General features: G+C 44.6%; 1 protein-coding gene across 1 annotated transcript in view; it reads right to left on the bottom strand.

Annotated features, from left to right (window-relative positions):
• Nucleotides 1-2,047: 2,047 nt before the first annotated feature.
• Nucleotides 2,048-27,097, bottom strand: part of GSG1L2 (GSG1 like 2) — a 32,812-nt gene continuing 7,762 nt past the window's right edge. The window contains exons 3-6 of the mRNA XM_075903565.2: nt 20,636-20,788; nt 12,192-12,303; nt 6,971-7,205; nt 2,048-2,221 (exon numbers count right to left, since the gene is read on the bottom strand). Coding sequence (XP_075759680.2) covers nt 2,048-2,221; nt 6,971-7,205; nt 12,192-12,303; nt 20,636-20,788 — 674 coding nt within the window. The remainder of the gene's footprint in view (nt 2,222-6,970; nt 7,206-12,191; nt 12,304-20,635; nt 20,789-27,097) is intronic.

Genomic DNA, 27,097 nt, shown 5'->3' with positions numbered 1-27,097 from the left:
CACCAGGATTTATTCACTACCAATACAGTAATGTCCCCAGTTTTCTATTGCTTACCCATTAGTTGGGCATTGGGCACCAATGACTCTAGTTGTACCAAATCTGTGGTAATAATGGAAAAGGGAGGTATGGTGGTTGGTGCTTGATGGAAGCATTGCCTAGGCTATGTCTAGACTGCAGGCTTCTTTCGAAAGAGGTTCTTTCGAAAGCATCTTTCGAAAGAGCCTCTTTCGAAAGATCGCGTCTAGACTGCAGGCGGATCTTTCGAAAGAGCAATCCGCTTTTTCGAAAGAGAGCACCCAGCGGGTCTGGATGCTCTCTTTTGAAGAAGCCCTATTTACATTGAAGAACGCCTTCTTTCGAAAGAGGAACTTTCAAAAGAAGGCGTTCTTCCTCGTGAAACGAGGTTTACCGCCATCGAAAGAAAAGCCGCGTTCTTTCGAAATAATTTCGAAAGAACGCGGCTTGAGTCTGGACGCAGGGGAAGTTTTTTCGGGAAAAGGCTACTTTTCCCGAAAAAACCCCTGAGTCTGGACACGGCCCTAGTGATTAGAGGACCAGTTTCTCTTTAGTGTAAAATGGGATTGGTAGGAAAGCCTGAGCTCTCCCACTTCACCAAGCTCTGGCGCAGGGCTCTTTGAGGATTACCAGAGACCAGGCAGCCAAGAGTGCCTTATGGCCATCCTCCTTGTGTCAATTCCTATTTCCACCTTAAGCATTGCAATCTATAACAAAATGTACAGAAGTAAAGGTATCAACTGCAACTTTAGTTTGGGTTGCCAATGTTTCAATTTTAAATAGCGTCTTCACTCCTATGCCACCCTCAATGTTAGAAGTACTTGATTGGATGTGGGATGTAGCATAGTATTTATTATTTGCCATGACCCTTCTCCAGCTGTCTATTTTTGCCCACAGATAGCATCTGCACACATCCCTTGTAGCTCTCTAACTGCAACTGATAGTAACTCAGCAGTGTTGTCTTCAAGTCATTGTCAAGTCTCAAGTCAAGTCCCGAGTCCCTAAAGTCACTTTTGAGTCAAGTCCCAAGTCGAGTCTCAAGTCTTAATTTAAAAAATGTCAAGTCACTTTTGTACAAGCCATCAAATATCGGCATTTTTGGACAATTTTTTCGAGTCTCAAGTTGAGTCACCTAGGTGACTTAATTCAGACTCAAGTTCAAGTCGTGGGATTCAGGTCAACAACTCTGCTACTCAGTGTTCAAACAAGACAAAGTTCCCAGCAAAGTAGATACATCCCATTCAGTTGCAAACAGAAGTAATTTTTAAAATTTGTTCCTATGATACAGATGGAGTTTGTCATACTTCTGTACTGGTCTTGGGACCAGGGAATCACCAACTGTAATATTTCTGCATTCTCCATACCAGGACACATGGAGTCTGTCTAGACTGCATCCTTCTGTCAGCAGAGGGATGCAGATTAGGCAGGTCAACATTGCAAATGAGGCAGGGATTTAAATATCCCATGCCTAATCTGCATAAAAATGGTCATTGTGTTTTGCCGACTCAGCACTTTGTCAGCAAAAAGCAGCAGTCTAGAGGGGGATCTGTCGAGAAAGAAAGCCTTTTTCGACAGATCCTGTAAACCACCTTGCAGGAGACATAAGGGATCTGTTGAAAAAGGCTTTCTTTCTTGACAGATCCCCCTCTAGACTGCCGCTTTTTGCTGACAAAGTGCTGAGTTGGCAAAACACGATGGACATTTTTATGCAAATTAGGTGCAGGATATTTAAATCCCTGCCTCATTTGCAATGTCGACCTGACTAATCTGCATCCCTCTGCTGACAAAGGGATGCAGTCTAGACATACTCATGGTGATGTAAGCCTCTACCTCTTCATGGCTATAAAACCTGTAAGACAGAAAGGGACAAAAGCATGAGACCAACTGTGCCTGTTATATTTCAGGTCTAACAAGTATACAGAATGGCTAACTCAATGCAACATTAAGCTGGCTGCACCACTTTGTCTTTGGAAAATAATAGTAGGGAGCCTGAGCGTGGATCATGATTTTCAATTCCACTTGATGCTCTCTTCAGTTTCCTTTGGCATTGAACTGTGCCATGATCTTCTGTAGTTCAGCCTTATCAATTGCTATCATGGTCTTTTGAATCTGTAAATTCTGCATCTGCATGTTCTGAACCATGGCCTCTGACAGAGCCATTGTAACCAGATGGACAGGAACCATCTCATTTATATCCTCTGTGACCTGGTCAGATCCAAAGGTTACAAAAAAGTAGTGGAGAAATTGTATATAAGCCTCAGACTGAAGAGATCTCTGTTCCCAGGATAATCAGAAGGGGCTGGTTTAGAACCAGCAGAAACAGTCAGGGGCAGTTGAACACCTGGGATCTATTGAGCAGGCCTATGGAGTCAGGCAAGTCTGGGCTGATTAGGACACCTGAGATTAATTAGGGAAAACAGTTGAAACTGGCTATAAAAGGATTTTGCCTGCAGGTGGTGGTGGGTCTGTGTACTTGAGTGGGTAGAGGAAAGTGCTGGGAGAAGGAGAAGGAGAAGGAGAAGGAGAAGGCACAGGCACAGGCACAGGCACAGGCACAGCAAGTGGACCCTAGGAGGAGGAATCAGAGGGAAAAAAAGGTGAGGGGGAAAGTATCCTGGGATGTTGGTGTTGTCTTGTATAGGTGTTGGGAACTCACATAGCTAGCTGCTATTATAGGGCCCATAGCTGGACTAGAAAGCTTTCCCCTTTCCATACACTGGCCAAAGATTAAAAGAGTTCAGAAAACTAATACCTTAAAGGTGTGTCTACACTGGGCCACTTATTCCGGAAAAGCAGCTGCTTTTCCGGAATAAGCTGCGAGCTGTCTACACTGGCTGCTTGAATTTCCGGAAAAGCATTGACACTGTACTGTACAAAATCAGCCGCTATTCCGGAAACTGTACTCTGCTCCCGCTCGGGCATAAGTCTTTTTTCTGGAAAAGCTTTTCCGGAAAAGGGCCAGTGTAGACAGCTTTTCTGGAAAAGCAGAAGAAACGTAAAAAAGCGGTTTGGACGGCAGGAGACCCCGTAGAAGCTGCGGACTTACGCGTTACCTGAGCGCTTAAAGAGCCCGCACGCTACTGGCCGCATGTGGCAGGAGCCCCCTGGAGACCACCCTTCCCAGCTCTGCCATGTGGCAACTGTGCTGCCCAGCCACCTCAGTGCAGGCATGGCAGCTCCAGGTGGTCGTCAGCCACCGTCACCCGGGGCAGGGGAGGAAGCCCCCAGGGGCCGGAAACGCAGGGCCCCATCCTGGACCCCCAGGGAGTTGGAGACCCTCCTGGACTTGTGGGAGGAGGAGGAGGGTCTCCATGACCTGCAGTCCCGCCGCCAGAACGCCGACTTGTACACCCGGCTGGCACGGAACCTGGCCCAGCAAGGCCACCCCAGCCGCAACTGCGAGCAGGTGCGCTCCAAGGTGAAGGAGCTGCGGCTGGCGTACGTGCGGGCCACAGAGGGGAGGGGAGCAGGACCCGATGCCTGCCCCTATTTTGAGAGGCTGCACTCTTTTCTGGGCGAGCCAGCCCCACAAGGTGTCCCTGTGGACACCTGCCAGCACCCCCCCATCAACTGTCCCACCGAGCCGGAGGAGGGAGTCCAAGGCGATCTCTGCCTCCTGGTATATGAACGCCAGGGCACCAGCCTGCAGCACGAGCTCCAGGCACCTGTACAGGTCCAGAAACATGGCCACCCACGGCTCCATGGCAGACAGAGCAGGGCAGAAAAAAGAAGACGCTGGGAAAAGCAGTTGGGGGGCCAAAGGGTGGTGTCTCCAAAACTCACAGGGCAACCACCGACCCTGTGAAGGGTGCCAGTCCCTGGCAGAGGTCACAAGGCACGGGAGCACGAGACCAACGGCTGCCCGGTGAGACCCCTTTAACCACACATCTGGACGGAGCTCCGGCCCCGCCCCCGGAAAGGTCTGGTGGCCTTTGCCATTTTCAAAATGGTTCCGGGCTTTTGCTTTTCCGGAAAAGCGCGCCGCCAATGTAGATGCACTTTTCCGGAAAAGCTGAAAACGGAATAGTATTCCATTTTAAGCATTTCCGGAAATTCATGCCAGTGTAGACGTAGCTCAGGTGTGGTGCCTAAAATTGGGGGCTGCTATGAGCCTCTGAGGCAAGTAAATCCACCTGAAAGTGCAGGACCCACTGAACTTATGTAGGAGCTTTTTCACACCCCTCACAATCTCCTTAGCTTTCCCTTTAAAGCCTTGCATGGGGAAAAGTTTTTGTGTATGTTTGATGTAAATTAGTGTAAATGGTAATACTTCATTCTGATTGCTGCCTGTTACACACTAAGAAAAAGAAGTGAATGCATTTGATGGGTCTAGTCATTTGTTTAATCTGTCCTGCTGCTAGATGATGAAGAATGGGAAACTTCTGATCAACATCCAGCAGGTTGTATGCTTCTTTGACAAATAACTCCACAAATTTACTCCCATTTTGGAGTCAATAATTTTAAGCACCCCTGTCTTCAGAACAGCTAAGACATTAATTGCTTTGCTGTAGTTATGGCAGTCATCCCCATCTATGCCACCAATACCTCCAGAATTGGACCTGTGGATTCCTTATGTGGCAGTGACTGCCTCTGGGGCAGCAAATACTCTTCTACAAATAAAATAGAGACTGTCCTGAAGGAACACTGCAGAAAGCACCTTGATAACAATCATCAAGGTTTGTCAGTGCTTGTGATAGCTGCCTCTGTCTGTATTCCACTTCCTCCCTATTTCTACCCCCAGCATTTGCACATCTTCTGATTCTATTTGCAGAAGAGGTTTTGCCATGATTTGGCCCCATGTAGATGGGGCCAAATGTCTGGGGAAAAAAACTTTCACAAGACCCTATAAACCTCTATTTATGGGGAATAAGGGGTCTTGCAAAAGGGGGGGAAGTTCTGACATTTGACCCCGTCAAAATCTCTTCCACAAAGAACTGGAAAAAATGCAAGTCCAATTTTGCATATCTTCTTCCAGGGGAAAAAACTGCAGTGTAGCCGTAGCCTCAGTCTGGGTTACCTAAAATGGCTTTGTGGCTCTCTGCCCAATGGTTCTGAATTCCACCCTATCAGAATCCATCAGTCCAGAGATACAGGAACACTCTTGGGAATCATTTTTATGTCTTCCTGAAAAGCAGTCTGGTAAATGTTTCCATCACAGCATGGATCTGTAGATTCTTCCATTGTTGAACACAATGACCCATCCTTTAAAGTTAGCATGCTGCTTCAGCCTAGCTATAAAGTTTCAGTTCCCTAAAATGGAAATAATGAATAATGCATTTAGTGACAATGTTCATGAAAACTAATGAACGATTGCTTGGATTATTGTAATATCTAGAAATAACCTTTCATTAGTTTCCAAGTAGCTTCTCGTGTGTGTGTGTGCGCAAACAGTAAAATTGCGAAGCTAAAGCTGTTCAGACTCCTGGCAGCAGAGAAAGAACATGTGAATCATGGAGCTAAAGCAACTGGAAATAGGAGCCCAGAATCAGGGCCCTGGAGCTGGAATAACAAGAAATCGAGGGGGGAGAGCAGAAATACCAAATGGCTTTGCTAGAAAAGCAGAACCCAAAACTGCCCCAGCACTGATTATCACATTGACAGTTTCTCTCTCAGGATGCCACTTGGCACTGGAGTTCTGTGGAGCTTGCGTAGCCCACTAGCTTTGGTTCCCTTTATACTGAAAGGATATCTATTTTTTTAAAACTCGTAGGCCACATCTACATTGCATGCTCTTGTGTAAGAAGATATGGAAATGAGGTGTGGTGATGAATATTGCTTTGCCTCATTTGCATACCTAATGAGCTGCCATTTTTGTGGCACAGGCTTTTGTGCAAGAAGGAGCTGTCTACACTGCTGCTTCTTGTGCAAAAAACCCTTCTTGAGCAGAGCTGTTCTTCCTGAAAATAAGCAGCAGAACAGCTCTGTGCAAGAGGGTTTTTTGTGCAGACAGCTCCTTCTTGGGCAAAAGTTTGTGCCGCAAAATGGTGGCTCACTAGATATGCAAATGAGGTGCAGCAATATTCATCTCCATGCCTCATTTGCATATCCTATTGCACAACACTGCACAGTGTAGATGTAGCCTTAAGACCTTTACCTCAATAACTCTTCAGACATAAATATCCACACATTAATTAAATGTGCTAAATATAAATGCACATTTATTTTGACCAGTGCCTTTCAATATAGGTGGCTATCCCCTTCTGCAACTAAACAAAGGAACCTGATCTTAGACCATTCACTATTCTGTATACGTCTAATATCTCCTCTTGTTAGATTTTTCTTATGAGAAGAGACTTTCTAAGACTTTAATCCTTTCTACTGCTCCTTCCAGTTCTGCACAATGAAGGGGGAACCAGAACTTTGCATCATAGCCACTGTATCATGTCAGGTCATTTTAATAGCATGGGTTTCTCATTCAGCTTGCACAATAACACCTTTCACTTCCAGGTTGTCTCTAGGCATCAAATTTCACTACCATCCTTATGGTGAAGCTAATCAGTATAGCATGAAATGAGCTTAATTTGGCTGGGAGATGCAACTTTAATGACAGATAACTGATTCCACTTTTGGACCAATTTGTGGGCCAGATTTGTTTGCCATTGTCCTGATGTTTCCAATAGTAAGGGGTGGGTGTGGGTGTGTGGGTGTGTGTGTGTGTAGACCAGTTCTAGTCTGATGCAGTGGTGCTTGCACTCCGTTTGCACATGTGTAAACGGTAGTACAAGCTGCAGAACAATGGAGAACATGGCTTATTGCCTTCTATGAACCAGTCTCGATCAATTCTACAAACACTGTCTTGCTTGAAACTGTGATAAAAGCAATAACTCTTTATGAAAAAATAAAGCTTGCTACATATACATTTTAGTCAATGCATACTGTATAACATATTTAGCAATACTCTTCACAGTTTGGTTCAGGGATATTTTTTAAATCTACAAACATTGAAAATCTGGCTGGATTATGAATGTCCTTTAGCTGATGCATGAAGTCCTCTGTAGTGCTAGGAAAAGGGCTGACATACATATTCCAAGCTTTCTCTGGAGCTCCAGGATCTGGAAACTTGTATTTATTCTTTAAACTTCTCTCCAGCTTTTTTTGTTTGTGCTTGAATTCCAAAATAGTTTTTGTATATCTGTTAATGGTGGTGACCGAGGCAGCCATACAGCAAGTGAAGGAACTCCATGCAAGGCTGTCAACAAAAAGGCTTGTTAGAAAGCGGCACAGCAGTTTTCCATCCACATCATACTACTGCATCTCCTAAATGTTTTAGCAAAAGTGATCAAACTATGGAATATCCATTTATTGTTACACATTTTGGATGAAGTGGGGGAACAGATTCCCAGTGGAAGCGTTTATTAGCTTATGTAGATCTACATCACTCAGGATTTAGCAGAGTTGAGTACGTAAGTTCAATATTTGCCTTCAATAATATGAACATTAAACTACATATTTGTGTTTTACAATTAAATGATTCTTGGCATAAGTGAGTCCCTATGAAAGAAGGGTCTTGCATGCTTCAGCTTGTTTCAATGTAAGAAACTGTTAAGCAAAGCTATATCTTGCTAGAATTTAAGTTTTAGACCCCAGAAAGCATGTTGTTGTTTTCAATTTGTGTATAATCCTTTCATAGCCCTTTCACTCTTGCTTTAGATCTCTGAAACCTGTGTTTGGAATGGGGGCATTCACCTCATCAGCACCACTTGCTGCTGAATTTGGTATGGCAGGCCTTTTCCTGCCCTCATGCTTCCTATAGTTTGCTGACCTCACTTGTAGGCCTTCATTGGTTCAGCCCTCCAGCCAAGTGACACAATCATGAAGTAAACCCCTTCCAGGAGTTATAAAAGTTCAACCAATTGCTAGCCCTCACCAGGGTCTTTAACCCAACAATTTAATGTGGCTCAATGTAAACACATAGGTCTGAGGACAGAATGTAGGCCACACTCACAGGATGAGGAATTCTATCCTGGGAAGCTGTGACAGAAAAACATTCAGGTGTCATGGTGGACAATCAACGCTGTGGTCGAATTAACTGATGCAATTTGGGAAGGCACAAACATGGAATCTCAAGTAGAAGCAAAGAGGTTATTTTATCTCTGTATCTGGCAATTCCGATGCCACAATTCAAGAAGGATGTTGATAAATTGGACATGGCTCAGACATTGGAAGATCCACAAAAATGATTATAGGACTATAAACATGCCTTATAGCAGTGGTACCCAACCTTTAGAGGCTCCCAGGCCCCCGGGAGGTGGGGCCACTCAAGGGCCGGGCACCTGAGGGGCGGGGCCGCGTGTCTGGGGGCACACCAGGGGATGGGGATGCCCTTGCACCCGGCACTGGTGCTGGCATGTGCCCCAGGGCTGGGGCTGGGGCCATCCGAGCACCTTGTGCCATGGGCCCGGGGCTGGTGCCGCCGCCCGAGCCGCGTGCCTGGGGCCGGCACCGCGCACCCAAGCGCCGCATGTGCCCCGGGGTTGGGGCCACCCAAGCGCTCCACACCCGGCGCCGGTGCGTGTTGCACACCTGGGGCCGGCACCTCCTGTGCACCGAGGGCAGGGCCGGCCCAGGTTGTCGGCGGGCACGCACAAATGCCCCGGCAGGCGCCATGGCGCCTGTGGGCACCGCGTTGGGGACCACTGCCTTATAGTGATAAACACAAAAATCTCAATCTAACAACAAAAAGATGGTTAAGGGCTGGTTGATCAGTCAATAACTGCTTTTATTAAGAATAAATATTTAATAATGTTCTTCAAGCTAGCAATTTTCTAATGGATAGAAAGTGGAGAGACAGTCAGACTGAAAATAAGGCATAGATTTTTAACAGAAAGGACAGCTAATACCATGACAACTTACCAGGGGTCCTGGTGGATTCTCCATTACTAGCAATTTGAAAATCAAGAATGGATGTTCTTGTAAAAGTTCTAATTTATGAATGATTTGGGGGCAGTTCTGTGGCCTGTGTTATGCAAGAGATCAGCCAAGATGATCAGAGTGGTCCCTTCTGGCCTTGAAATGTATGCATATATTCAAGAGTTTATTCACCCACAATGTAGTTTAGGTTGACCAAAAACTATTAATAAACTTGACCTAATTACTATCATCAGGAAAAAGCTTTTTCCAGGCCAGAAACAGACATTTTGTCATAGCCAACATCTGAGCACTTGGCATGCCCACATCCTTGGCAAAGACACTAAGTTTGAATCGCTCCTTTGAAGCAGGGAATTGAACTCCTGTCCCTCAGTCCAATTGAGCATCTTAAATAGAGGGCAACATGCTATGCTGGGGTGATTCAAAGTTTCTCCTTTTGAAGCTGTTCCACTTCTAATGACTATTCATTGGGCTACTGAGAATAAGACTGTCTCCATAAGCTGATAATTAAGGCACACAAACCTGACCAGACCTGTGGATTCAAATTCTTTCTCTCAGGCAGAAAGGACATCCACATCTCCTATTTCCCAGGGAACTGCTTAATCATCAGTGTATATCATGTTTGTCACTGCCCCCTCCCTCAGGAAGTTAAACTTCAAAGATTCTTACAAGTTTCTACCAAACATGTGCAAACTTTTAAGTTTTTTTCCTGGAAAAAAAAAATCAAACAATGAATAGTCTTTCAGCACTTCAGAGACTTAAACTGTAGATAGTATCATGAGCTTTCATGGGCACAACCCACTTCTTCAAATGAATGGTGTTTAAGGGGTCCAGTTTACATATAAAGAGCACAGAGCGCATGGGTGGAGGGGAGAGAAGGAAAAAAGGGGAAAGAAATTGTCAATTAGTGCCCATGCTAAATGAAGCTGATAAGAGTACTTTTAAGTACCCTTTGTTTGTATTTATGTCATTAGGATATAGAATGTAGCAGGCCATCCAGCCAACATCTTTGTTTAGACTTCGGGGCTGTGTCTACATTGGTGCGATCTTGTGCAAAAGCAGCTGCTTTTGTGCAAAAACTTGCTGCCTGTCTACACTGGCTGCGAGTTCTTGCACAAGAACACTGACGTTCTAATGTATGAAATCAGTGCTTCTTGTGCAAGAACTATGATGCTCCCTCTCAGGAATAAGCCCTCTTGCACAACTGTTCTTGCACAAGAGGTCAGTGTAGACAGGCAACATGAATTTCTTGTGCAAGAAAGCCCTATAGCTAAAATGGCCATCAGAGCTTTCTTGCGCAAGAGAGCATCTACACTGGCATAGATTATTGCACAAGATCATGCCAATGTAGATGTAGCCCTGTTGTAAGTATCAAACTTAAATGAAAATAAGTTCTGTAGCTTCTCTGAGCTGGCTTTTGAAATTGGTTTGAAATAATACGGTGACGTTGAGATCCATTAATGAGTACCTGGGCAAGTTCAAAATGAGAACTAGACTCCTTAACCACCATTAATCTGAAGAGGTGGGTTCTGCCCACGAAAGCTCATGACACCAGCTACTTTTTTTTAGTCTCTAAGGTGCTGCAAAACTATTAGTAGTTTTTTAAGTTAGTGTCTATGCTAAATGAAGCCGATGGAGCTGATGCTAAGTGCCCAGTATTTGGGGTTTTTTATGATGTTAGCATGTGGAATGTAAAGGTAATCCAGTTAAGGTCTTTGTTTAAACCTCTGTTATAGGTATCAAACTTGTAAATGGAATTAAGCTCTGATTTTTTTTTTTCAGAGCCTTATTACCTGTCCAAATTGGGGGAGATTTTCATGAGGCTGGCAAAAGTCACCACCTTATGACACATGCCAGCCCCTTACCAAATGTAAAATCTCTGCTCTGCAGCATTGAGATACTAGAGACTTCTTAAAGAAAAGACTACATTATTTTGCCCATGAGAATAAACTCTGGCATTTTCCCCTACTCTCATTGAGAATGGTCTACTTTTAATACTACTTTATAGTGCAGAATGCTGGGGACAACATGTCCAGGCTGTCTTCATACTCATACATCCTGACTCAGAAAAATCCTCCAGAAATGTAGTAAAGACTATATGAGTACCATCATTACCAACAGGTGTTGGAGCTGGATTGGCCATGTGCTTCAGATGCAGACAGATGCTATCACCCGAATAGCAATAAAATAGACACTTCAGGCAAGAAAAAGAGATAAAACATGGTGCTGAGCTGAAAAACCTAAGATGCAGCTGGGAAACTACTGAATGACTTATCAGAAATCGACAGAAGTGATGTTGCTACCCTAAACATCAGAGGCATAGTTAGTTAGTGACCACTCTATACTAAGGAGGGTTTTTCAGGGGGAGAAAAAGGCTGTTTTTCTGAAAACTTCAATTATGACCACACTAATCACATTCTTTCGAAAGAAAAAAGAACAGAGGACTTTTTCTGACATTGGTACACCTTTTTCCATAAGGAAGAAGCCTTTTTCTGAAAGCTCTTTTGGGGGGAGGGAGGGAAGGCATGTGTAGATAGGAAAGAGTGAGTTCTTTTGCAAGAAGGAGGAGGAAAAAGCACAGGTGCACTGGTGGCCACTCCATCCATAGTAATCACAGCTTAAATGCAAGATAGCGTCCACACTGAATGGATGCTATCTTTCAAAAAAGCAGATTGCTTTGGCAGTGTGGATGCTCTTTCGGAAGAAGCTTTTTCAGATTATCATATCTGGAAAAGTGTCTTCTGAAAGAAGCCTGCAGTCTAGAAATAGCCCCAATCATTTTCAAAATGATGGATCTGCTTCAGCTGAAGTTTCTCCAAAATAATTCAGACTGAGGCAGGTAACTGGGAAGGAAAATTTCATCCTGGATTCTTGAAGTTTGGAAAAATTATAAGCAACTGAAAAACAGGGTTTGATAAACTGTCAGCCAAGCTTAATAATAAATGATGGTACAAGCCCGATCTATAGTGACAACAGATAAGACCTGTGGGGCAAGAAGGCCTGTAACTGGTGCAGAGGAGTGGAAGGGGAGGTCCCCCAACAGTGTCCTGTGCTTGAAGGTGGGTGATGAGGTGGGAGCTTTGATTCCTCCACACCTTGGGTAGTGTTAATACTGGCTGTCCTGGAACCAAGCAGCCTTATACTATTAAATGAGGCTACATACATTCCAAACAAAGAGATTGGCTGTTGTATTACAGCCTCCATGGAAAGTTCAAATCAGTCATGAATTGTTACCTGAAGACAAGAATGGCAAAGAGAGCAATTTAAATATTAGTGGAACAGTTACATATTTCAATGCAAAAATTACCAATAGGACCAGCCATAATCCCACATCTGAGGCCTCCAGTCTTCTGGACCAAGGTTGACAGTCATTTGAAATACAGTTGTATACATCATGTGAGCGACCATACCAAAGAGACCTACAAAAATATAACTTTGTTAGATATATATTAAACCTAGAATTTGCTATTGAATAGGCGGTGGCTGTCTACATTGGCAAGAAGCGACTGCTTTTGTGCAAAATCTTGCTACCTGTCCACACTGGCCGTGAGTACTTGCGCAAGAACACTGATGTTCTAATGTGTAAAATGAGTGCTTCTTGCGCAAATACTCTGATCCCGCTCAGGGATAAGCCCTCTTGTGCAACTGTTCTTGCACAAGAGGGCAGTGTAGAAAGGCAACGTTAATTTCTTGCGCAAGAAAGCCCTGTGGCTAAAATGGCCATCAGAGCTTTCTTGCGCAAGAGAGCGTCTACACTGGCACAGATGCTTTTGAGCAGAGGCACATGCCAGTGTAGATGCTCTCTTGTGCAAATACTTTAATGCAAAAACTCTTGTTAAAAGTATTTGCACAAAAACATGCCAGTGTAGACATAGCCAGAATGTTTTGTGAAGTATTTATACGTCTATTTTTTTCAGCTATTTTTACTCTCCATTGTAAAGTGAATGTAACACCCCCCCCCCCCACACACACACAGACACACAGCTGGTGCTGCGACACAAACTAGCAACTCATACATGGGACGCCCCTTCCATGGAAGCCCATTCCATCAGTGATGATATTAATCATCTGCATAGCACATGCAAATCTTCACTGTACACTGAGGAATGAGGCTGGCATATTAAAAAGGTATCTAAGGTATACAAAACATACTGATTTTCAGTGACCGTGACATGCTTTACTCTGGCCAGCTACAATCCTTTAAACTGCTTTGAAAAGCTTATATGATATGTATCCTGAGTTGTGTGGCTTGGGGACTAATGTATATTCAGCTGTAATGGAAGGAATAACAGGGCTGTATCCTATAAGGCATTAACTTCAGCTATATTGGCATAAGGCTTGAGCCCTATGAAATTTGGCACAGATAAATGACTCAATGGAAAACTTGAGATTCAGGAGACCTGAAAATAGTGTTTAAAGAGAATTTCAGACCCCAGAAATGTGAGCCTAATCACAAGTGTACCAAGACACCTGACCCCACTGCAGCCTGCCCTCCTGTTCAGCCCCACCCAACCCTGAGTCCATCAAGGTCCCTGGACCCAAGGCAGCACTTGCAGGCACACCATGTGCCACGCGCAGCCCTGTTCCCACCCCCACCCCTCGCTCTCCCATCCAGATTCTGAGCCCCCCTCCACCCTAGTTACTTTTTGTTTTTTAAAAAATATATACCAAGTTTTTGTTGTTCAACACAACTATTATTTTTATTGATTGTACAGGGAAAGGGGTCAGGGAGGGATTGTGGTGGGAAAGGCCTGGGGGCGGGGCAAGACACAGGCCCCCATTGGGCAGGCTCTGGGAGAATTACTGGGGTCCTTCAGAGAAACTCTCCCTCAGGATGCACATCCCCAACTGATGGGCCTGGCACATGGCAGCTTTCCATGACTGTTGGAAGCCCATTCACTCCTGGCTGGCGCCTGAAGGCACTTTCAACCTGCATGCGGGGCTGGTTCAGTGCACATTGAATTGTTCCCTGGTTGAAGTGGCCAGAGTATGGCTTCACGAACCATGGCACGAATGGTAGGCTGTGTCCCCAGCGATGTACAGTGGCATCTGTAAGTCCCCCATGCAAAAGTCCTGCTGGGGGAAGAATGTGCTAGTCTCCAGCTTGTGGTAGAGACTAGAGTTCCTAAATATGCATGCGTTGTTTGCCCGGCCTGACCACCCAACAAATATGTCCAGAAACAGTCCACGGTGGATGACTGGGGCCTGCAGCACTATGGAGAAATAGCCTTTATGTACTGTGTGGCTTAATATGTGGTGCATGGATTGGAATGTGGGTCCCATCAATCATTCCTCCTTGGTTTGGAAAACCCAGGACAACAAATCTGGCCACAATTGTGGCCAGCTCTTCAGGGGGATGACCCTGTGGGGTGCAGGGGCAAGGGCATTGCTCCTGCATCCAGGTAGAAGGACTCACAGATGAGCTCAGAATCAAGCCGGGGCAGGATTGTCAAGATGGTCTGCTGAAACTGCTGGGTAACCTGCAGCATGGCAGAATGGGGCCATCACATGCCTGGCTCCATAGCAAAAAAAATAAAAATAAAAAAAAATGCTGAGGTGCCCAACAAAGCTGGGCAACCAGAGCGTGCACTGCTAAAGCTTTGCTGTCCCTCAGAGGTAGGCAAGCATGCAGTAGAACCTAAGAAACGGCTGTCGCGGGGAGGGGGGGGGGGTCCCTTTAAGCATGCTTTTCAGATAGCCTTAGACAACAGCACTCAAAAGTAACTGTTGACCTAATGTCTTGGCTGAAGTGGTTCCAGGTGGCCTTTTATATGAGTGTCTAATGAATGTGGATGCTCTTTTGAAAAAGCAGATTGCTTTTTCAATGAGCTTGTGCAGTGTGGACATTCTCTTTCCAAATTTTTTTTTAATCTCTTCCAAAAAAGCTTCTTTCAAAAGAAGCTTGCAGTCTAGGCGTACCCTTAGAGAAACTTGCCAAACATAGCAAGGATGGATCATGTGAGATGTGGAAGAACTCAGTAGAGTAGAGACGACATTGGACTTTGGACTTTTGAAAAGAGTTCATCTGTATCTGGTAAACAACCATGACAGGGATGTGGCCAGGCCTACTGTATGGGGGCATATTTCACTTTGAACAGGGTAATAACAGTAGTAGGTGATCAGACCCATTGCTAATGCAATGTTGGGAGCCCTCACTTAAGCTGAAACTCACTGGACCTAAAGTGGGTTTCTTAAACTAGGTTTTCACTTATCTCACCAGTGGGACAAGAGTGCACATAGGAACTGCTACCCATCACACAGTGCATATGTGTCCTGGCCTTATGGTTAGGGCACTGAGCTGGTGAGTAGAAAGTCTAAGTTTGAGATCCTGTTCTCCTTGATTTGAACCCAGATCTCCCACAACCTATGTATGGAGTGACTTTCTGTCCTTGCCTGTAGGAGATATTGAAGTGTTTACCCAATGTGGAATAACAATGTTCTGACGAGTTGAGCAACAGACTGGTTTTATAGCCCAGTGGCTTTGGGTACTCAGCTAGGATGTAGGAGACCTAGGTTCTCTACTGAAATGGCAAAATGCATAGCTTGGAGTTGGCTTACCTTAAGTCGAGCCTTGACGGCATCCACACTGCGGGAGGCCAACAGGAGCAAGCACTCTTGTCAGCTTCCTTTACTCCTTGCAAAAGAAGGTACTGGATGCCAGTGGAACTACCCTCAGTGTAAGATTTAGGGTCTAGACTAGACTCACTAAGTCGAGCACCAGAAGATCAACCTCCAGAGCATTGATCTTCCAGTAAGTATGGATGTCCTCTTAATCTTTAAGATGTGGATTTAGAGGCCCTGGTTGAGGTGGAGCAGGCAGGCGCTGGAGAAGTTTAAATGGTCTCAGATTGAGACATTTGGTTCAGGCGCAAAGATCATTGGATTTTGTGTAGTCTTTGACAGAGAAACACAGAGCTGGCTACCAGAATATCTTTAAGACTAAATTCCTTGGAACCTGAAGCCAAAGCTGTCTGTCTAGGAAATAGATACAATCCTTGTAATACAGAATGTCATCTTGTAGTCTCAACTCAGCAATAAGTTGGGTACTGATGTCATCCTTGGTCTGGCAGGTTCAAGTGCAAAGGGGTTAGTGGATACCAGGGAACAGATGGAAGAGGTCAGGTTGTTCCCTAGGGTCCCAAAAACAAAGCTGGACACTGAGGATTGTAACTTCTCCTGCCAGGCTCACAGTATTCATTATTTTGGGAGAGAACATTGGCCTTTTCATTTCTGGCCCCCTGGAGCATTAGAAAACCACAAAATCAAACTGAGCAAGGAGGAGGGGCTAGTAGCTCTGAAATTAATTAAAGTCTTGCTATCTGGAGGTACTCTAAATATTTATGATCTGTCAAAACCTTGATGTACCTCATCCCCTCCCGTAGATATCTCCATTATGCAAATATTTCTTTGCTAGAAGATCATATATCATTATTTCTCCACCTCCATTAGCTTAGAAATAGAAAATGAAGTGCTACCATCTGGGTCAAAATTGTCCCTAGTGCAAAGTTTGACACATTAGCTTTTGCCGTAAATGGTTTTGTGGGATCAGAATGGATCAGGAAGAGTCCTGTGGTGAATATTCTTGCCAGCAAATTAAGGGAATGTGGATTGGATAAATGGACGGTAAGATGGATAGAAAGATGGCTAGAAGGCCGGGCCCAGCGGGTAGTGATCAACGGCTCGATGTCAGGATGGCGGTCGGTTTCTAGCGGAGTGCCCCAAGGTTCAGCTTTAGGACCGGTTTTGTTCAATATCTTTATTAATGATCTGGATGAGGGGATGGATTGCACCCTGAGCAAGTTTGCGGATGACACTAAGCTGGGGGGAGAGGTAGATACGCTTGAGGGCAGAGATAGGGTACAGAATGACTCAGACAAATTGGAGGATTGGGCCACAAGGAATCTGAGGTTCAACAAGGACAAGTGCAGAGTCCTGCACTTAGGATGGAAGAATCTCAAGCATTGTTACAGGCTGGGGACCAACCGGTTAAGTAGTAGTTCTGCAGAAAAGGACCTGGGGTTTACAGTGGATGAGAAGCTAGATATGAGTCAACAGTGTGCCCTTGTAGCCAAGAAGGTTAATGGCATATTGGGTTGCATTAAGAGGAGCATTGCCAGCAGATCCAGAGATGTCATTATTCCCCTTTATTCGGCTTTGGTGAGGCCACATCTGGAGTATTGTGTCCAGTTCTGGGCCCCCCACTTCAAAAAGGATGTGGACGCATTGGAGAGGGTCCAGCAGAGGGCAACCAAAATGATTAGGGGGCTGGAGCATATGACCTATGAGGAGAGGCTGAGGGTCTGTTTAGTCCGCAGAAGCGAAGTAAGGGGGGGATTTGATAGCAGCCTTCAACTTCCTGAAGGGAGGTTCCAAAAAGGATGGAGAGAGGCTGTTCTCAGTAGTGACAGATGGCAGAACAAGGAGCAATGGTCTCAAGTTGTGGTGGGAGAGGTCCAGGTTGGATATTAGGAAAAACTATTTCACTAGGAGGGTGGTGAAGCACTGGAATGTGTTACCTAGGGAAGTAGTGGAGTCTCCATCCCTAGCGGTGTTTAAGTCTCGGCTTGACAAAGCCCTGGCTGGGTTGATTTAGTTGGAATTGGTCCTGCCTAGAGCAGGGTGCTGGACTTGATGACCTTCTGAGGTCTTTTCCAGCTCTATCATTTTATGATGATCTAGTTGGTGAAAGGAAGCTTGCACCTCTTTATACAGAAAGATTGTCACAGCCAACTAAGTTCATACTGTTCTGACTTCACACAGAGATGGTGTTGACAGAGCCTCTCTAGAGCACCATAGACTTGATGTTCAAGAAGGGTGAGGCTCTAAAAATCATAAGAATGTTATCCTGGTAGATGACACTGAGTCCATGTAAGTCAACTAAATTCAGCTCTGCCTTTGTTGCAGAAAATCAGTGTTGTTGAATGGCTATTGTGGCAGTGGCAGGAGCTGTGGGCCATTAAAATCACTGCTGGAATGCTGCTCTTCACACTTGTGCATGGCTCTGAGGGGGGGGGGGGCAGGTCCATCCTTTGGGTGGCATGGAGGGCATTCTGACCATAGTCCAGCCCATTCCGCTCGAGGCTTCATCCCTTCTCACTTTGACTGGGGGATGGTGGAAGCTGTTGACCTCCCTGCCTGAAGGATATCATTGACAAGATATCAAAAGCATTGCAAAGGACAAATGATGGATTTAAGTACTCAGCTGAAAAAATGAGGAAGAACGGCTCTTGAGCAAAAGGGGGGGTCTTGCGCAAAAAGGAGCCATCTACACAGTTCTTTTTTGCACAAAAACCTCTTGCACAAAAGGGATCTGAAGAGGAAATGCAAATGCAAGTGTGACATATGCAAATGAATGCTCCATTTGCATTTCCTCTTGTGGAAAAGCCTTGCAGTATAGACGGAGAATGTTGCCATTTCTAAGGGTATGTCTACACTACAGCGCTATTTCTAATTAACTTAATTCGAAATAGTTAATTTGAATTAAGCTAATTTGAAATAATGCGTCTACACACACAAATTATTTCGAAATAGCGTTTTGCTATTTCGAAATAGCATGTCCACACTGAGTGGACCCTGAACCGAAGTTAAGGCTGACCGGAACCAGTGCCAGCGGGGCATCGGGTTAGGACTTAGTATGTGGGGCTGCTGCCTGAGGCTAACTGAGCTCCATGCTTAAAGGGAACCTACCCCCATCCCAGACAGACAGTTCTCAGGGTTCCCTGCTTGCTTGTCTACTTCAGTGAGGGACAGCAAAGCAGTCGTGTCTTGGAGTGCTCTGAGTGCCCGCACTTGGGACACCACAGCACTTGGCCACATGGAGCCAGAGCTGCCCCTGGGCACGCTGGTGCGTCTCATGGGATCGTTGCCATCAGCCCGGCTGCACTTGCTGCAGGCTGTCATCTGGGGGGGTCTATTGGGGGGCCTGTCAATATCCAGAAGGCCCTGCGGGAGAGGGTCCACTCTGAGGAGCTCTCAGCCATCCCGGTCCTCCCCACAGGGGGCTCATGCCCCATTCCTCCCTCACATCCTCCCACTTACCCCTCCCTCGCCCCTCTTCCTGATGTCAAATAAAAAACATGTATGTTCAAAAATAGAAACTGGGGTTATTGAACAAAACTGGGGAGGGGAAGATGAACCTCTGGGGAGACTGGGAAAAGGATGGGGGAAGAGGGAGAGGGTAACCTGGGAGGAGGGAGCTGGAAGGGGGAAGCTAGGGGAAAGGGGAGGGAAAGCTCAGGGTTCAGGGTTGGGGGTCTCACTGGACCAACTTGATTGTCATGCAAACCTGCTTCTAGGTTCACATGTGACCTTTGGTGGCCAGGCTGGCAGCTATCCTGCCATAGATGGCTGCATTCCTCCATCTAGTGCGGAGATCATGGATGTTGGTGGCACCCCCCCCCCCCAACCCTGAATAAGGTCCATGATCTCCACCCTGGACCAGGAAGGCGCCCACCTTCTCCAGCCCCTGGCAGGCTCCTGGGAGCTGGCAGACAGCTCCCAGGGAGTGGTGGAGGGCGGGCTGCCAGTGGCTTGCTGGCTCATGTTTTGGAGCTCTGGGTCAGGGGCCTCGGTGGCCTCTGCTGGCTCTGGGACTGCAGACTTGGAGCTGGCACAGGCCATGTGGCCAGAGTCTACACCTTTAATGGCTCCGGGGCTGGGGGAAAAGAGTAAGTTTTCCTGGTTGTGCCCGGAGTGGCTACCGGGGACCCCTGGGAAGGGCTGGAGGCCCCCTATTTCGAAGTAAGTGTCTACACGGCACTTAATTCCAAATAGCTATTTTGAATTTGGCATTACTCCTCGTAGAATGAGGTTTACTAAATTCGAAATAGTGGTTTGCATTTATAGACGCTATTGAAGTTAATTTGAAATAACGGCTGTTATTTTGAATTAACTTTGCAGTGTAGACATACCTGTGGAAACCATTTCATATTTAGCTAGAAGCCATTCTGTATAACAAAAGCCATTTCAGTTTCTTGTGTCTGCACGTATACTAGAGGGAGTGAACTGACCTTCAGTGATGTAAGAAAAGGCCAGAAGGATGGGCTGTTGGAATGTGTTAATGAACTATTTTAAGCTAAAGCCCTTACTCTCTAAAACCTGTTTCTTTCTTTGCTGATAATAATTCCTCTTTGAAGGAATTTGATTTGATTTCTTGCCCTGACCTCAGACTTGTTTGGTTAAGGGTATACAATACTAAGATTGATTGTATTAGGCAGCCTTACTGGGCCCGGCTCTGCTGGGGTCATGTTTGGCTCACTTTGCCTTATTGATCAATAAAGCTGTTTGTTAGCTGCCAAAACAGAGGGAAGTTTTTGCTTCCAAATACCCTAAGGCTGTGTCTACACTGGCATCCCTTCCGGAAAAGGCTTTCAAGTAGGAATAAGAGATCCTCTGGAAAAGGCTTTATTTTCTGGAGAATCACGTCTAGACTGGCGCTTTTCTCCGGCTTATCTCCAAGCCGGAAAAAAGCGGCAGCCATGTTAATGCAAATGCCACGGGGGATATTTAAATCCCTCGCGGATTTGCCTATTCCAAAGTGCTACATTAGCATCCCTTTTCCAGAAGGGATGCCAGTGTAGACACAGCCTAAGTGTAATGAATTCCATTTACAGTAATATTAGAAAATCTAGGGCCCTAGTCCAGAGGCCTCATTCTGGCAAACTCTTTGATTTAAGGATCTGGTCCATAATTAACAATTTTGTCGCAAAAAATGTCTTGAAGAGAAAAACATATATAAATCCTAAACTGTACCTGCTAGTACAGTAAATATCGCAGCAAAGGCATTGAGCTTTAACCCATCAATGATTGTATTGTAGTAGCACACTTCTATTGACATCAGAGTGGCTCCAGTCAGAAGCAAAATGATATAAAGTAGCTCTGCTACAATAGACAGCCACAGAACACCTGAAAAGACAAATCAATAGCAGGAATATTACTAAGCAGACATAACAGTGGTTTAGTTCATTTCCTCCTCCATTTCCTTAGTTTAAATCCTGGATCAGATCTTTGTGGGTGCCCATGCAACTTCTGACTTTAAAGGTACTTAGATACCAAAGAGACATTCTTATCTATCTTATTGGGTTTCATCTTATCACACAACTAAAAGTGAATGCTAAGTAAATAGCAGTCATCACATTTATAACATGTAAGCAGAATAGAGACCAGACCAGTGATAGATATACTTGGTTCTTCAAAAGGAACAATTTTACAACACTGAACAAATAGTTAGAAACCAATCAGCTGGGGGGAGGAATTTAATTAGAAAAATGTGAATGATAATTGGAAATTGCTTAAGACCACTTTACTAGATCCTCAGAAAGCAGTAATTCCAGAATGGAAGAAAGCTGTATTAGTCAAAATACTGGTCTGCTTTGGAGGGTAGGTAAAGGCAGCTACAACAAAGTTAATAATATACAACAAATGGAAGAAAAGTTGATTTTAATGACAATAAATCAAAAGGTAAGAATTGTAGAAAACTAATAATGGCAAGAAAGAGACAGTAGTTGAAATCAGTCATCAGCAAAGGTAAGAAGGAAATTTTACAACATATTAAGAATAAAAGAATGCTAACAATGGTTTTAGTTCATTGATTGGTTTTAGTTCATTGATAGATACAAATTGTAGAATTATTAATAATAAAGCTTAAAACACAAATATTCAATAAATTTCTGTTCTGTGTTTGAGGAAAAATCAGATGATGTGATTAATTGATACCATAACACTTTTTCCAGTTCACCAATGTCTCAGGAGGATATTAAACAGCAACTACTAAAGTGATACAGGACCAGATAACTTGCATCTAAATGTTTTTAAAAGATCTCACTGAGGAGCTTGCTAGATCATTAATACTGATTTTTCACTAAGTCCTGAAACACTGGGGAACCGCCACAAGATTGTAAGCAAGCTAATGTGGTGTTGGTGTTTAGTAAGGGATCATCCAAATAGTGATCTTGCGAGCTTGACAACAATCCCAGAAAAGAATGGTGCAGCTGATGCAGGTTTTGCTTGATAAAGAATCAAGGAAATATAATTGCCAATAAACACAGGCTTATGGAAAATAGTGTATCAAAAATAGATCCTAAACAAGTTTGGCTGATAAAGATAATTGTTGATGAGATATGCACAGAGTTCTGTAAGGCATTTGAATTATTACATGACACTTTGATTAAAGACCTCCAAGAGACATAAAAAAGCCATAGCAAACATTAAATTGATTAAAAACTGGCTTACAGCAATGAATATAAACTAAAAAAAAATAGAATTGGAAAAGGTTCATAGAATGGCAACAAACATGATGAAAGATATGGAACAGCTTTCATACAAAGAGGGTATGTCTACACTACCCTCCTAGTTCAAACTAGGAGGGTAATGTAGGCATACCGCACTTGCAAATGAAGCCCGGGATTTGAATTTCCCAGGCTTCATTTGCATAAGCGGGGAGCTGCCATTTTTAAAACCCCGCTGGTTCGAACCCCGTGCAGCGCAGCTACACGGGGCACGAACTAGGTAGTTCAAACTAGGCTTCCTAGTTCGAACTACCGTTACTCCTCATTTCACGAGGAGTAACGGTAGTTCGGACTAGGAAGCCTAGTTCGAACTACCTAGTTTGAGCCCCGTGTAGCTACGCTGCACGGGGTTCGAACCAGCGGGGTTTTAAAATGGCAGCTCCCCGCTTATGCAAATGAAGCCCGGGAAATTCAAATCCCGGGCTTCATTTGCAAGTGCGGTATGCCTACATTACCCTCCTAGTTCGAACTAGGAGGGTAGTGTAGACATACCCGGAGAGATTAAAGAGACTGGATCCATTCAATTTGGAAAAGAGGAGATTAAGGGCAAATATGAAAGGTGTAGCGAATGTAGGGGGTAGCTGGAGGCAGAAAGTGACCAAGTAAATTTGCTGAATGGCAAGGAAGGGAGCAAGGTAGCAGTAGTCAAATTTGTGTGAGGGATGAGCTGCATAAGGCTATGTCTACAGTACCCCCGTCTTGCTCAAAAAATATGCAAACGAGGCAGTGTGGAATAGCGCTATGCCTTGTTTGCATAATTAATGAGGCTCGGCTTTTGCACAAGAGGCTTTCGCACAAAAAACTCTCTTGTGCAAGAGCCATTCTTCCTGGAAAAAAGCGGAAGAATGGCTCTTGTGCAAGAGGAGGGTTTTGCACAAAAGCCTCTTGCGCCAAAATGGAACTTCCTTAATTATGCCAATGAGGTACAGCAATATTCCACACTTTGCCTCATTTGCATATTTTTGCACAAAACGGGGGCAGCGTAGACATAACCTAAGTGTTTTGTGGAAAGCTATCTCTTGTCACCAACAGTAATGGAAGGTTTGATCTATTGGTGGTGGTCAACAAACCACTTATAGTCTGCTTTGGTGGTGTCAAGCTGGGATCTTACTTCCTCTTGAATATGAAGGAACCACTTCACCTGCTCGGAAGCTGGAAGGAGGTAGGAAGTTGAGATTAATGAAGGACAGAATCAGGGGTGGAAACAATAGCTTGAGGCAAAGGGTCTTTGCTGGGTAAACTTATGTTCAGAATTCTGGAGAGGGTAGGAGTTGGACACAGTTGTCTTGATGAAAATCACTGTATCTTGTTCTAAACTAACTAAATGAACAGGCAGTCAGAAGACCTGAATGGTATCACCAGTAGTGGATAGCATAGGTCAACATTTAAGAGGCAGAAGAGCTCCTGGGAAAGGTGGGTGACAAACTCTGATCTGTGATCTAATATGATATTGAAGATTGACAAAGTTTGCAAGCTGCATGGGTTAAGACTAATGGGCTATCACTTCTGCAATTAGGATTTTGCAGCAGAGCACAAAGTGAGTTTTGGTGGTGTACCATTTTGAATACAGTTCTGGAATTAGGGAGCACCACAGTAAAATACATTTATATTGATTCCCACAGTCAGAAAAGAATAAGCGGGGAGCCCAAGGAGTCTAACAGCTTAGTGTGGGGCACCTCCATATGCATGAGGACCTTTCCATGAGTCTGCATATGAGCTCACTGAAGTGTGCAGTCTAGACTACCAGAAATGTGTCTCAATCAGTTTTCCAAAATGACTATCCTGAGAGGAGTTGTGGCATAGCTGGAGAGTTGCAAGATGGGATCGGCTTGGGGGACATAAAGGCTATGTCTACCCTCGCAGCTTCTTGCGCAAGTACAGCTGTTCTTGCACAAGAATCTGCAGAGTGGCCCCATTGCCCGCCCGCTCTTGTGCAAGGAAATTTACAGTATGGCATGGTAAGAGAGGGCTCCTTGCGCAAGAGCTATGCTCTTTTTTGACCGGTGTAAGCCCTGTTGCGCAAGAGGGCGATGTGAACACTCAGCAGGGATTTCTTGCGCAAGAAAGCCCTATAGCTAAAATGGCTACCAGAGCTTTCTTGCACAAAGCATCCACACTGCCATGGGCGCTCTTGCACAAAAGCACAGCTCGCACATAGCAGTGTGGATGTTTTCTTGCGCAAGAAGCTGCGAGTGTAGACATAGCCAAACAGTATCTGAACAGAAGTACTCCATTTCTAACAGAGAAGCTTGAATTGGACTTGGCATTAAGCAACATCTGCTTTGATACAAATTGCTCACTGTGTAGAGAATATTTTGCAAGGGCTAAAAGATCTTTGTTCATTAATACATTGGTGACATGTTGAGGTTTCAGGATGCTGGAGGATTCTGATGGACCTTTCTTGCCATCAAGGTAGTCCCCCTTGTGAGAGAGTGCACCAGGCTTGCTGTTGGCATCCAGATCAATAATGCAGCATGAACTCAAGACAAAGAAAAAAAAAACTGTTTCAGGGCCTTCACCGATCTCAAGTGTTTTCAGTGTTTATGGGTGGTAGTTTCCTAGATGGGGAAATGTACACCTTCCAAGAGGTGATGTCACTCAAAGGTGGCACTGATAGCTATCAGCTCTGGCATAGATTTTGTAGCTCCATTCTGTGGGATTAAACTTTCTGGCGTAGAATGTTCATGGATGGAGAATGCCTGATGGTCCTCCATGGTGGTGACAGTACTACCCCAATGGCATAACTGGAAGTTTCTGAATTGACAACAAAAGGCTGGGGTGGGCTTAAGAAGGAACAATCAGTTTCACACATACAGAAGTGATTGTCTAGGAAGGAGTACCACTGAAAGGGATTTAGGGGTCATAGCAGATGACAAGTTAAACATGAGTTAACAGTGGGCCACCGTTACCAAAAAATGCAAACATGATTCTGGGATGCATTAACGGGAGTGTTGTGAGCAAGACACAAAGTCATTTTTCCACTCCACTCTGTGCTGATTAGGTCTCAACTAGAGTATTGTCCAGTTCTGGGCACCACATTTCAAGAAAGATGTGGAAAAAATGGAGAAGGTGCAGAGAAGAGCAACAACAATTATTAAAGGTCTAGAAAACATGAGCTATGAGAGAAGACTAAAAATTTGCCTTATTTAGCTTAGAAAAGAAGACTGAGAGGGGACATGATAGCGGTTTTCAAGTATCTAAAAGGGTGTTACAAGGAAGAGGGAGAAAAATTGTTCTCCTTGGCTTCTGAGGATAGGACAAGAAGCAACGGTCTTAAGTTTCAGCAAAGGAGTTAGATAGAGGGAAAACTTTCTAATTGTCAGGGTGGTTAAACACTGGAATAAATTGCCTCGGAGGGAGGAGGGGAGGTTGTGGAATCTCCATCACTGGAGATACTTAAGAGCAGGTTAGACAGATGTTTGTCAGAGATGATCTAGACCGTGCTTCTTCCTGCCATGAGGATTGGGGACTGGTCTTGATCACCTCTCGAGGTCCATTCCAATTCTATGATTCTATGAATATAGGTGCAAAGTTCTATCACAGAATAATAGGACAAGAAGGGATCGAGAATCACCTTGTTCAGTTCCTTACAGTCATGAAAATATTAAGTACCTCTAGACTACACTGGACAGATATTCCACAACCTTCCTAAGCAGTTTATTCTAGTGCTAACCACCCTGACAGTTAGTTTTTTTTAAAAATGTCCAATGTACTGAATGCTAGGTGACTCCTTGCTTAAGCTAGCCAGTGGGAGATACCAAAACAAGGGTGGGACAGAGAAAGTTGCCTAAGTCTGGGCATCAGGGATGTGTTGCTCTGTTTGGGATTCTCAGCTACAAACTTTTTCTTGTCTACATCATCTTAGCAAGAAAGACATCCCTGCTAATATTACCCTTGTGGTTGGAGTACTCACTTGGGATTTGGGAGACACACCTGTAGGGCAAAAGGAACTTTAACAAGGATCTGCCACTTATAATGTGCATAGCCCAAGGATTTGGGTGAGGGATATTCTGAGAGGGGCTCTCTTGATTTCTCCCGTGAAGCTGTCACACTCTGAATAAATAATAAAAAGAATCAGAAGGCCAACTTGACAGCGAGAATGACTCTATAGCTTGCTGCTTAGAGAAATCCCTTACAAGATGGATAATTCAGGCTCCAGTCCCCTACTCTCACGCTTTTTTAGTTATGATCTACAATGCAACAGTTTCAACCGGAGAGAGCAGGGAGCCCCACACAGCAGAATAGTCCAATGTTCTGTGGCTAGGATGTTTACCAGAGATGGTAGATCGTTTTTCAAATCCCTTTTCTCCTTTCAGAGACTACGTGGATTTGAAGTGGAGGGTCTACTATATCCCAGTTGAGAACCCTAACTACTAGGCTAAAAGGTAGGAAGGAATTCCTCCTCCGTCACAGCTCTTCTATACAAGCTCACCTCTAGGGGCCTGATCTGATAGGCAAAGTTTGAAGCATTTTTTGGATAGGGCCCACAGGCGAGTTAGGTGGAGGAACATCTATTTTCCCCAGTTTGTGATTTGCTCTGGAACTTAGATGTGTGGACACCTGGCAAGAGGCTACACTGTGCATAGCATAAGTAGGCTTGTAATGTAAAAATGAAGGCACAGATGAGTGGGAGAAGTGTGAATCCTAAGGAGGGTTGTGAATCCTAAGGAGGAGAGGGGCTGATTCTGGCATATTGGTGCCTAAAATGGCAGTTAGATGCCAGAATGCAGAAAGCCACAATTAATGGAAAGCAGAGATATTAATGAAATCTCATTTCTTACAAGTGGTACATCCATAACCCATTGTCACTGAAGAACTAGCAATGGGCAACTTTCAAACTCACGACATATTTCAGCAACTAGCAAAATCTCATAATTTCATATGCGCTAATGAAATATGGTATTTTGAGAGAATGAGGAGTTTCAGC

Source organism: Pelodiscus sinensis, chromosome 20 (genome assembly GCF_052426305.1).
Source record: "Pelodiscus sinensis isolate ZL-2025 chromosome 20, ASM5242630v1, whole genome shotgun sequence".
NCBI lineage: Eukaryota > Metazoa > Chordata > Testudines > Trionychidae > Pelodiscus > Pelodiscus sinensis.
This window is presented reverse-complemented; position numbering and strand designations above follow the sequence as displayed.